The sequence below is a fragment of the Simochromis diagramma genome, unplaced genomic scaffold, assembly GCF_900408965.1.
Source record: "Simochromis diagramma unplaced genomic scaffold, fSimDia1.1 OVJJ01000304.1, whole genome shotgun sequence".
NCBI classification, from domain to species: Eukaryota; Metazoa; Chordata; class Actinopteri; order Cichliformes; family Cichlidae; genus Simochromis; species Simochromis diagramma.
Window position 1 is genome coordinate 15,785,803 of NW_024387030.1, and position 11,978 is coordinate 15,797,780.

The 11,978-nt window shown below is 41.3% G+C and overlaps 2 protein-coding genes across 2 annotated transcripts; both read left to right on the forward strand.

Annotated features, from left to right (window-relative positions):
- Positions 1-3,935: 3,935 nt before the first annotated feature.
- LOC120740091 (cytochrome P450 1B1-like) lies at positions 3,936-6,872 on the forward strand. Its single transcript, XM_040042211.1, has one exon. It carries the CDS (start codon positions 4,171-4,173, stop codon positions 5,749-5,751), a length of 1,581 nt encoding a protein of 526 aa, XP_039898145.1. The 5' UTR covers positions 3,936-4,170; the 3' UTR covers positions 5,752-6,872.
- A 929-nt stretch (positions 6,873-7,801) lies between these two features.
- LOC120740092 (cytochrome P450 1B1-like) lies at positions 7,802-10,428 on the forward strand. Its single transcript, XM_040042212.1, has one exon. The coding sequence runs from the start codon at positions 8,013-8,015 to the stop codon at positions 9,588-9,590; it is 1,578 nt and encodes a 525-aa protein (XP_039898146.1). The 5' UTR covers positions 7,802-8,012; the 3' UTR covers positions 9,591-10,428.
- Positions 10,429-11,978: the final 1,550 nt, after the last annotated feature.

The following is an 11,978-nucleotide window of genomic DNA, read 5'->3' on the forward strand; positions in this document are numbered from 1 at the left end:
ACGACGTATGACACACTTCACTGACTTTTATTGTTACCTTTGTGTTTGCACTCATAATTTAAATATGCTGTGCACATAAGAACTTCTGTTTTTATGTGTTTACGTAATCAGAGTGTTATGCACTACAGTCTGTGGAGATATGGTTAGTATGGAAATGGGTGACAATAAAAATAATGTGTATGTGTCAGAGCAGTGACTGGTTTACTTTGTAGGTGCTGTCACATAATCTGTGAGATAAACTTTGTGGTGAAATGAACTTTTTAAAAAATGTTTTTAATAATAATAATAATAATAATAATAATAATAATAATAATAAATTTGACCAATAAGAAATGTTTCTTGTATGATCTATCTGTAGAGTAACATATTATCTTTTCCCTCTTAAAAAATATTTTCAGCATCTGCTGTCATTCTCTACCACCCACACTCCTCTCGCTCCTGTCCTGTTGATAAAGACAGAGTGCGCCTGTGGGGTAGCAAAGTTTCTGTCCCTCTGACTTAGTGACTTACTTTGGAAATGTTTTAGTAGGGGAGACCGGGGATAGTTGTAACGTGGGTCAGTTGTAACACTTCCAATTTCTCCAATCAGGGCTAAGTTTCAAATGATGTGACTCATCCTGTGCATGCCCAACTCAGTTCTGCTATCACATGTGAAAAATCAGCACATTTTGTCAAACACAGACAATTTAACACGAAAAAAAGTCATTTGTATGCCAAAAAGTAAGTTTTTCTACTTTATTTCAATTTCTAATAGCATTATCTGCTTTGCAGTTAAACTCATCAAACTTAAATTATGTTATTTGTATGTCTATGGGGATATACCCATCACATGGACTCTTCACCCTCCTGCCCTCTGGGAGGCGCTACAGGAGCCTCCGGACTAAGACCACCAGGTACCGGAACAGCTTCTTCCCCACAGCTGTCAGACTCCTGAACTCTGCCTCCTGACATCTGACCCACGTTAACACATGGACTGAACATACACACACCCACAATGGACAACTGTACCCTCAAACACACAATAATAACATGGACTGAACCACCGCTCACAACCACTAGCACTTTATATAGCCTCTGTAGGAATTATATCTCACTTATCTTAACTGCACTACTGTATAGCTCTGTGTAAATAATCATTCTGCACATTCGATAATTTTTAATCCTACAATTGTTTACAACTTGCATAGTTCCCATTTCTGTATAGCTGTATATCTCAGATTTCTGTAAAGTTATTTATTTCATATTCTGTATAGTTTTTCATATTTATAGCCTGTTCATAGCCTGTACATAGCTTGTACTCACTACAGCCTGTACATACTTATAGTTATAGAATATTCACAACATACTTCATACCGTGTACATTATAACATACCATAATAGACCCATTTCTGTAATATACTCACATATCTATATTATTGCTAATATATCTATATCAATAAAGCACTTCTGGATGGATGCAAACTGCATTTCGTTGCCCTGTACCTGTGCATGTGCAATGACAATAAAGTTGAATTCTATTCTATTCTATTCTATTCTATATTCTGTGTAGGTCTTTAGTGCTAATGTTTTAGCCGTTGGCTGTAATGTTAGCTAGTTCATGGCTATAGGAGTCTGGGTCAGTTGTAACAATAATGCAGATGTTACAACTTACCACACTATTACTTTAACTTATATTAAATAAGTTGGGGCAACAACATCAGCAGAGAGAGGTTCACTGGTCGCTTTTGTATATGCGGTTAATGCCATTGGCAACACAATTCCTCCACTGTTTGTGTTCCCACACATACATTATGCAGACCACTGTGTCAGAGATGGACCAGCAGGAAGTACTGGTAGTGGAAATAAATCAGGATGGGTGCAAGAAACAGATTTCCTCATCTTTCTGAAGCACTTTGCAAACCACACCAAGGTAAGCCATGATAAAAAGTAATGGAATTGCGATGCTGGTGAACAACTACATCTTTTCAGCTTCATTGTTATGTTCAAAATTGGTGCAAGAGTTGTAGGTTATAATGCCCACTGAGCCAATGAAACTCAAGGAAGACCAACCAAAATTAATGAAATATTCAGTTGCAGAAAATTCCATAATTTGTCTTTTTTGGGGGGTTGGAATATGTTCAAAAGCTAGATTTCTGCATTCTGTCACACACACACACACACACACACACACACACACACACACACACACACACACACACACACACACAGCTACATAAATGGCTCTAAGTGCAGTCATGTGTTGAATAAACAAAGATTACATGTTAATATTTTGTTAGTACCCTTATTTCATTGTGTTACATTTCACCCCAGGATATGTTACAACTAACCCAGACTATGGGGTTAATTGTAACATTTCACTCTTTGTGTTTGAGACCATACCATGCAATGGGTAATTGTGCTGCAGAGAAAATAGCTGCACTATTTAATAGCCGAGACATGTAAATACTTTGCATTACATTTTGAATCCACTACCTTAAAAGATCTCCAATTTACAGACAGAAATGTCAAAAATGTTACAACTGTCCCCGGTCTCCCCTACCTTTAATGGGGGTCATTACCTCCTGCAAAACTAAACTTAACAGCTGGTGGGAAAACAAGAAACACATTTTTTTTAATCTTCCACACAGCTTGAGGAAAATGTTTTGCTTTGGGAAATAACCACATGATGCTATAATAAAATAATTAACGGGAATATGATTGTCCATTAATGCAACTCGATCTAAAGAGAAAACCCACGGGAAAGTGGGTTTTCTCTCCCTACTTAAAAGGGAGAGAAGAGAATAAAGGTGGACTGCGACAATGAAGTAGCCTCGCATTTGCTTTTGCAATCACTGGGGGGGACACCTGTAACCCGGTGTCTCATGCAGAAGCGCAGTTTGTGTGTTGGAGAAAACAAGCTGTTGTAGGAAACCCAAGTATGAATATTTCATGGCTTTGTCCACGCTGAATTATTGTGTAAGATTGTTGTGTAAAGATTCACTATTCTACCTCTTTGCGGTGCTAAGACGAATAATGGAAGAAATAAGAAACCTTGTAAAGTTTTATCTAATATTCTGTGTGATATTTCTTTCTTTATCACTAATTAACACACTGCAAATGACATATATGATGAGTATGTTTAAAAAATGCAAGTTTTTATAATGTTAAGAGTCACTGTAAAAAAACAGACACACATTTCTGCAATAAAGCTGTATAAAGACTTGGAGAAAAAAAAGCTGTGAAAGATGCGCTTCAGAGTGGTGCACAACGTTTCTAATTTGTTATACAAAAAACTCACAGGACTTCCCGGAAAAAAGAATAAACTATTAAAGTCACAACATTGGTTTTTACAGTTAGGCTGAGCCTTACATTAAATACAAGTTAGTGCACAGAGATTATATCAGGTTGAACTCAGCAGCTGCAACTTTCCCAAAACGCTGCGCTTGTTTCTCGCAAATTCTCAAGCATGAGAATAGATACACGTGAAAGTATGAAAATCATTTTCCCCCGAATATATTTTTGCATAATTCGTAAACCGAATGTAAACACCTTTTTAAAAGCCAAATTTTTCCCGCTGAGCCTTAAAAAAAAGAAATAATGTTAAAAAGAAAGAAAGAAAGAAAGAAAAAAGCGCACACACACACAAAAGACGCACTTCAAAATGTGCAAACTCTGCAAGTTCTCCCACTAACTAGGACAGTTAAACAAACTGTCCTAGTTAATCGGTCACCAGTTGCTACGTCTTTTTCTCCCCCTCTCCTTCGTCGGCGGTCGTTCACGCTGCTCGCTCACGGTGTCCCTCGGCTCTCTCAAGTGCGCGCCTCCAACAGCGACCGGCAAGCGGAGAGATAATATAGCGGGGTCTGCGGGGCTACCACAATGGGAGGAGTATGAAAGTTATCCCGAGCCCTGCCCACCAACTGCAAAACATATAAGACACTGGAGTGAAGCAAAAAATCAGGCACTTAAGCCTGATCTTGATGAAAAGACTCTGAGGGAGAAAAAAAACTTTATTCATTATCAAAATGACCTCACTGTCATTTCAGTAACATCTAAAATTTTTTTTTTTTTTTAGATGCTATGGATATATAAGTGATTTATATTTTCCCTCACATAGTCAGCAGCTCTACTAACTTTGAAACTATTTTTTAAATCATTTTTGAGAAGCAAGTGTGCAGGAAGCTTGTCACAATGGCACTGGACCCTGAGTTTGGTGTGAAGAGCAGCAGCAGCATCATCAGAGAATGGAGCGGACAGGTCCATCCTGCTCTGGTTGCCACCTTTGTTTTCCTCTTCTGTGTGGAAGCCTGCCTCTGGGTCAGGAACCTCAGGCTGAAGAGAAGACTGCCGGGACCTTTCGCCTGGCCCGTGGTCGGCAATGCAATGCAGCTGGGCCAGATGCCTCACATCACCTTCGCCAGGCTGGCCAAAAAATATGGCAACGTGTACCAGATCCGGCTGGGCTGCAGTGATGTTGTGGTTTTGAATGGAGAGAGAGCAATCCGCCAGGCTCTGATACAGCACAGCACCGAGTTTGCAGGCAGACCGAACTTTCTCTCTTTCCAGATGATCTCGGGAGGCAGGAGTTTGACATTTACTAATTACAGCAAACAGTGGAAAGCACACAAGAAAGTTGCACAGTCCAGCCTCAGAGCATTTTCCTCTGCAAACAGTCAGACCAAAAAAGCCTTTGAGCAGCACGTTACAGCCGAGGCCATGGAGCTGGTGCAGGCATTATTGCGTCAGAGCACTGATGGACGGTATTCTGATCTTGTTCATGAATTTACAGTAGCTTCTGCTAACATCATGTGTGCTCTCTGCTTTGGGAGGAGGTATGGACACGATGACCTAGAGTTCAGGACCTTGTTAAAAAGAATGGACAAGTTTGGGGAGACAGTGGGTGCTGGTAGCTTGGTAGATGTCATGCCCTGGCTTCAGTCCTTCCCTAACCCAGTCCGTAGTGTCTATGAAAACTTCAAGAACATCAATGAAGAGTTTTTTGGTTTTGTGAAAGACAAAGTGATGCAACACAGAGAGTCCTTCAATCCTCAGGTGACGAGGGACATGAGCGATGCCATCATCAGTGTGATTGAGCACGGAGAAGACAGCAGGCTGACCAAAGAGTTTGTTGAGGCAACAGTCACAGATCTGATTGGAGCAGGTCAAGATACAGTTTCAACTTTCATGCAGTGGATTGTCCTCCTCCTGGTCAAATACCCAGACATACAAGCCAAACTGCAGGAGCTCATAGACAAAGTAGTCGGCCGAGACAGACTCCCATCGATTGAAGACAGAAGCAGCCTGGCGTACCTGGACGCCTTCATCTATGAGACCATGCGCTTCATCAGCTTCGTCCCCCTCACCATCCCACACTCCACAACCTCAGACGTCACCATCGAAGGGCTCCACATCCCCAAAGACACGGTGGTGTTCGTCAATCAGTGGTCCGTCAACCACGACCCTCTGAAGTGGAAGGACCATCACGTGTTCGACCCCTCACGCTTCCTCGACGAAAGCGGGGCCCTCGACAAAGACAAAGCCAACAGCGTGATGATTTTTTCAACAGGAAAAAGACGCTGCATCGGTAACCAGATCGCAAAGGTAGAGGTATTTATATTTACAGCAGTCCTGCTACACCAGTGCAGTTTTGAGAGCAACCCCTCTGAGCCCGTCACTCTCGACTGCTCTTATGGGCTCGCACTGAAGCCCCTTCCATTCTGTGTCAGCACCAAGCTGAGAGGAAAGCTGCTTGGCTTAGTTTCCCCAGCATGAACAGCTTGCCCCCAAATACTGAGACTCCAGCAAATACTTTCCCACCTGTGACATTTAGATGAGAGTAGGCTATCCATATACCTGCACTAAATAGTATGGTTGTGTGATTATCATATTTAACAGTGATATTTAATTCATATTGTAACATGTTCTGTATTTGAATTATTGTCAGTGCAGGGCTGAGGACATGATTTTAAAGATGTATCGTTAGCTGCAAAAGGTCAAAAAGCATGCTTGTGGACTCTTGTGATACAGTGTAAAGGTAATAGATGTTTGTTTCACACTATACTTGATCATTTTTGTACATATTTCTGGGCCGTGCGTTTGTCTTATGCCTATTAAGCATGTGAGTGGAAAAATTAGCTAAACCTTTCAAAGTCAGTTTAAACTATTATAACTGTGTATTGAATGCTTGTGAATGTCATCAAGTCACTAGCTGACTTATTGTTGTAACTTGTAATATGTAAAATAGATGTATTTAACCATTGCCACATAAAGTCACATAAAAATGTTTATATATATATATATATATATGTGTGTATATATAATTTTGTTTTTTCAGGAATTTAAATTTAAGCTGTTTCACTATCTACTGTACTCACAGAAAGAACAAAATAAACAGAGTGTGTTGATCAAAGGAGACAAAAATGGCATGTTTATGAAGCCGGAGTCTTTCATCAAGAAGCGTACATCCCTTTTTCAAAGGATGAAGAAGTGATGCTGCAGTGGAGAATGAACTTCACAAACTTCATGGACCCAGATTTAACTTTTTACTGTACAAGCACTCCAGCACTACTCATGCCAAACGCATGTCTCCCCAGTACAATGAAACACATGTGCAGCAAATTTGCATAGACATGTTTGTTTACAGTAACTTTTACAAAGCTACATGGATGTCACTGCACTCTCTTAAAGCCACTGTATTCAGGAATCGATGTTGCGATGCCCAAGGGATGTGTTTCTCTGTCTGCATCGGGGCAAAGATAAAAATGAAATCAACACGAGTAGGCTGTTAAGGTGTTGTTTTTGTGATAATGTTTCATTCAAGACCTGCAGAGGCTCTATGTAATGCAAAAATAAGCTGTATCTGAAATGAATAAAAGTGAATTTTCAAAGCTCAACGTGTATTTTTATTTAGTCTTGAAAGTTACGCTAAATAACTTATCTTAACACTGCTCACTAATGAAGGTGTATATCTCAGTTTCAAAGGATTTTTAGCCCCTGTTAATGATATCAGCAGCATGACGCTTTGTTTTTTTCCATAAATAGAGCACTATGGAATATTTGAATTGTGGTTGGATATCAATAAAACCCAAGCTGATGCTTTTTTTTGGAATCTCCTTGTTGCACAAGCACCCACATAAGCAGATTTACAGCTGTTTGCATTCTGTTTCAGACTATTTTGATGCAACCACAAGCCTAAGAGTGACATTATCTCAGAGACCTTTGCATAAAGGTCTATTATGCCAACAATAACATTGTCTATATATTTTATAGAGCATAATAAATTGTGCTGGTTCAGTGTTTGGAGTTTGAAACCTCTAGCTTTCATGATGGTATCCCAGAGGCCTTTTCCCTGCATGGTTGTAATTAACAGCTTTGCTGTAAATAGCCAAAACCAAGTCATGTTTAAAATGGTCTCAGAAAGTTGTAGGAAAGTGAAAAGAACAAAGGAAACTGAAAATATCGAACTCCTCGTCTTATATATTACAATACATACCTCCTTGAATAAATTCTCACAACGATAAATTCATATTCGATATTTTGTGGTCATTCATTTTTGGCCACACATGGTATGTGAAAGTTGTTTATTTTTTAATTATGTGCCATTCTCTTGTACATTTTGGCCGCAAAAACAGTAATTCTGTGCTTTGTGGCAACATTGTCAATTAAGTAGCTGCTCTCCTTTTCCAACATCATCCTACAAGGGACGCTGCTGGAAGCAGTCCTGAGTGGGAATAGGACTAAGGTCAAAATGGGAGGGGAGAGATAATAAAAAACCTGAGCCGCTGAACCCTCCCACCGTAGAGATACATATAAGCGAAGTGTTAAGGCTTGAATCTGCATTCCTCTTAAGTGGTCGTCTGAAGACGCACTGCTAACTACTCAACCTGATCGAGCTACTCTCAATCACCTGAGAGGCAACCCTCTACTTTTTTTCTCCACTCAAATATTTCAATATATTAAAGACCAGAAAAAGAGGAAATTGTTTTCAATTTTGAGTGAAATCTTTATTAGATGCAGTGGATGATAGAACAGCAATGGCTCAAACAGATGCAGAGTTTGGTGTGAAGAGCAGCAGCAGCATCATCAGAGAATGGAGCGGACAGGTACAGCCTGCTCTGGTCGTATCATTTGTTTTCCTCTTCTGTTTGGAAGCCTGTCTCTGGGTCAGGAACCTCAAGCTCAGGAGAAGACTGCCGGGACCGTTCGCATGGCCTGTGGTGGGCAATGCCTTGCAGCTGGGCCAGATGCCTCACATCACCTTCACGAGACTAGCGAAAAAGTATGGTGAAGTGTATCAGATCCGACTGGGCTGCAGTGACGTTGTGGTCCTGAATGGAGGCCAGGTTATTCGTCAGGCCCTGATACAGCACAGCACAGAGTTTGCAGGTAGACCCAACTTTGTATCTTTTCAATTCGTTTCCGGGGGGAAAAGCATGACTTTTACAAATTATAGCAAACAGTGGAAGATGCACAGGAAAATTGCTCAATCTACAATCAGAACTTTCTCATCTGCCAACAGTCAGACCAAGAAAGCCTTTGAGCAGCAGATTGTGGCTGAAGCCACAGAGCTAGTTGAGAGTTTCCTCAAACTCAGTGCTCAGGGCCAATATTTCAACCCGGCTCAAGAGTTGACAGTTGCTGCTGCTAATGTGATTTGTGCCTTGTGCTTTGGGAAGCGTTACGGACATGATGATATGGAGTTTAGAGCCTTGTTGCACAAGGTGGATAAGTTTGGACAGACAGTAGGGGCTGGCAGCTTGGTTGACGTGATGCCCTGGCTTCAGTCTTTCCCTAATCCAGTCCGCACTGTCTTCAGAAATTTCAAAAGCTTGAATCAGGACTTCTTTGCATTCATCAAGAACAAAGTGGAGAAGCATAGGGAGACCTTTGATCCAGAGGTGACCAGGGACATAAGCGATGCCATCATTGGTGTCCTTAATGAGTCAGAGAAAGGCGAGGAGCTCACTGTAGGCTACACAGAGGCGACTGTGGCAGACTTGATTGGTGCAGGTCTGGATACCGTCTCCACTGCTCTTCACTGGATTGTCCTTCTGTTGGCCAAACACCCTGAAATTCAAACCACACTCCATGAACTCATTGACAACGTGGTGGGGCGAAACCGGCTGCCATCTGTCGAGGACAGACAACACCTTGCTTACCTGGACGCCTTCATATATGAGACCATGCGGTACACCAGCTTTGTTCCTGTCACCATCCCCCACTCCACAACCTCAGACGTCACTGTCAGCGGTCTCACCATCCCCAAGGACACAGTGGTATTCATTAATCAGTGGTCCGTCAATCACGACCCCCTGATGTGGAAAGACCCACATATCTTTGACCCCTCGCGCTTCATTGATGAAAACGGCTCCCTAAACAAAGACTTCACAAACAATGTGATGATCTTCTCAGCAGGGAAGAGAAGATGCATTGGGGACCAGATAGCCAAAGTTGAGATATTTGTGTTCTTTGCGATTCTTCTGCACCAGTGCAGCTTTGAAAAATGCCCAAATGAGGACTTCTCTTTAAACTCTTCCTATGGCTTAACACTGAAGCCTTTAAATTACAAGATCACTGCCAAACTCAGGGGAGAATCACTGAAAGGCCAGTGAAAAGATGTGTGAGAATGGGTTCTGAAAATAAAAGGGAGCATTGCTATGTAAAGTATGCATCCTTAAAGAGGAGTTGTGTCTGCATCAAATAGATTGTGCACCCTTTTAAGATGACAAAGAATATATTTGTGACTAAAGCAAAAGCTATCGGTTCACACAAATGCAAAAATATTTGCAACGGCTGATGTGCTTTTTTAAAGAGAAGCCTGAAATTGGCATTGGGAGCAAAATGCGAACTCAAATGCAGTTTTGCCCTTCAGTTCTGAAAAACTGCGACTTAGACAAGAAGGCCTAAATATGGAACAAGATATAATGACAACTTTGATGTGGGCTCCTCAAAAACCACATACCATAATAAATCTTAAGTACGTATTGGTATTTATATGAGGGTATTTAGTGGGAGTCACGCTGAATTGCAATATAAACTGGTGGTGAAAAATAAATTTCCCTCTAGACTGTTTTTTTTTCGCTGACATGCCCGTTGTGTGGTCTCATTTGAACAGTTATTCACCCAGAGAACTATTTATCTTTGTATGTACTGAATGATCGAAGTTATTGCAAATCCAGAATGCAAGCCATGTGCATTTGTGCGCTCATAAATCACATATAGTGCTGATGTATTCTGATAAGTACTCATGTAATGTGTAAAAGCCATTGATTTCATTGTTCCTCATGCTGTTTTCTTCTGTACACACAATATACCACATGTGTGCATACCACGCTACTGTCTGAATAATAAGCCAGACTCTTTTAAATTGCAACATAATGCTGTCATAATCAACATGATCCAGTCTGTGTTCTACAGTGCCTTTAATGTACAATAAACATTTCCTACTGACTTCTGATTCTTTGGGGTGTATCGGAGAGGAGTGCTGGGTATCACAGGGGCCAGAGAGGTCAAAGAGATAATAATAGAAGCTGATGTCTAGGCTCAGTGTTGTGGTGAAAGATTAATATGGGTTACAGGCCCTGCGTGCCTTGTTGTATAAACTTAACATGCAGGCAGTGACTCAGTAAATTTGTACAGGCAACAGTAAGCAGCCACAAGCTGCCCTCATCAATATTTAACCTGGATCGCGCTGTACTTTTGACTAGTGTGCGACTAGTTTTTCTTTCTTCTTCTTCTTCTTTTAAGCAAATAGACTGAGATGCTTTTCATTTATTAGGCTGACATCATAGGTGAAAAAAGACACTTTTGGTTTAGTGGAAGCAAGCCCGATCCCTTCTAAGAAGTCTGTACTTACACTGCATATATAGTGCTCTAACTACACAGGCTTATTTGCTCGTTTCAAGCCATCTTCAACGATAAAATGCTCCCAACCGAGTTGTGTCATATATAAGTGTCCAATAAAGTATCTGTTTTTGCTGATTATTAGTTATTTCCTATTTTCATCAAATAAACAGCGAGCACTGTTTACTGCCGTTCTTTAGGATCAGACCCACCTGTGTTTATATCAGCACCTGTATGTCACTTGTACTGTCGTGGGATTTAAAGCAGCAACTACGCAAGTTTTGTATCAGTTCCAACACATTCAGCATCCCCTCCTGAATTCCTCCCTCCCTCCCTCCAGACTGACTGGCTTATTTTTGGGAAAACCAGAACCGCCCCCAAGTTCAACATTTACTCTTGCTGTAAGTATAGTTTATAAATATTAGTCTAAGTGTGGGTAGCAGCTTATAATTTTCATTCCTTTTTTTTTTTTTTATCTCCCTTGGGATGTCTCATGGGAGCACTGGCCTCAGTCAATGGTCTCGAGTCTACCTGCAGGAGAAGAAGTGTGGCTGAACTTTTTTCCACTTGGGTTAAAATCAGACGAGGCTGAAGACATTCTGTACTGTTGCAAGCTCTCCTTCTTCTGTTTTTTGCTCTGACACCGCAAGGACCCCAGAGGAAGGAATGGGCTGCCTGACCTCCCCCGTTTCCATCACTGCTTCCCAAAACATCCATGAAATGTGTCCAGCTGAAAGCCTCCCTTTCACCCTGAGTCACCCGCTCCGCGCACACCCCGCAGCCCTCGAACCTGACGAGTTTCACTCCTTAAAGGAAAACAAAAAAAAAAAAGAAAACGCGTACAGGCGGATAGTTGTTCAGCTCTGAGGTTATTCACATTCTGCACGTACACAGAGAGCCACAGAGTGACCTCCCACAGCTCAGGGCTCCATCCAAAAACGCCCCTCCACACTGCGAGGGTTTTGACATGCAAAGTGCAGTCACTGTTTGGTAGATGACATGGTGAGGTAGTATTACTTGGAATAGACCATATCCCATTCTCCAGAAGAAGAAAAAAATCCGCAGGAACACAGCGGAACATTGTGTTTAAGCATTGACTAGGAAAAGACTCATGTACTTGTTTAGCCAATCTTTCCTATTCAGCCGCCCTCAACACC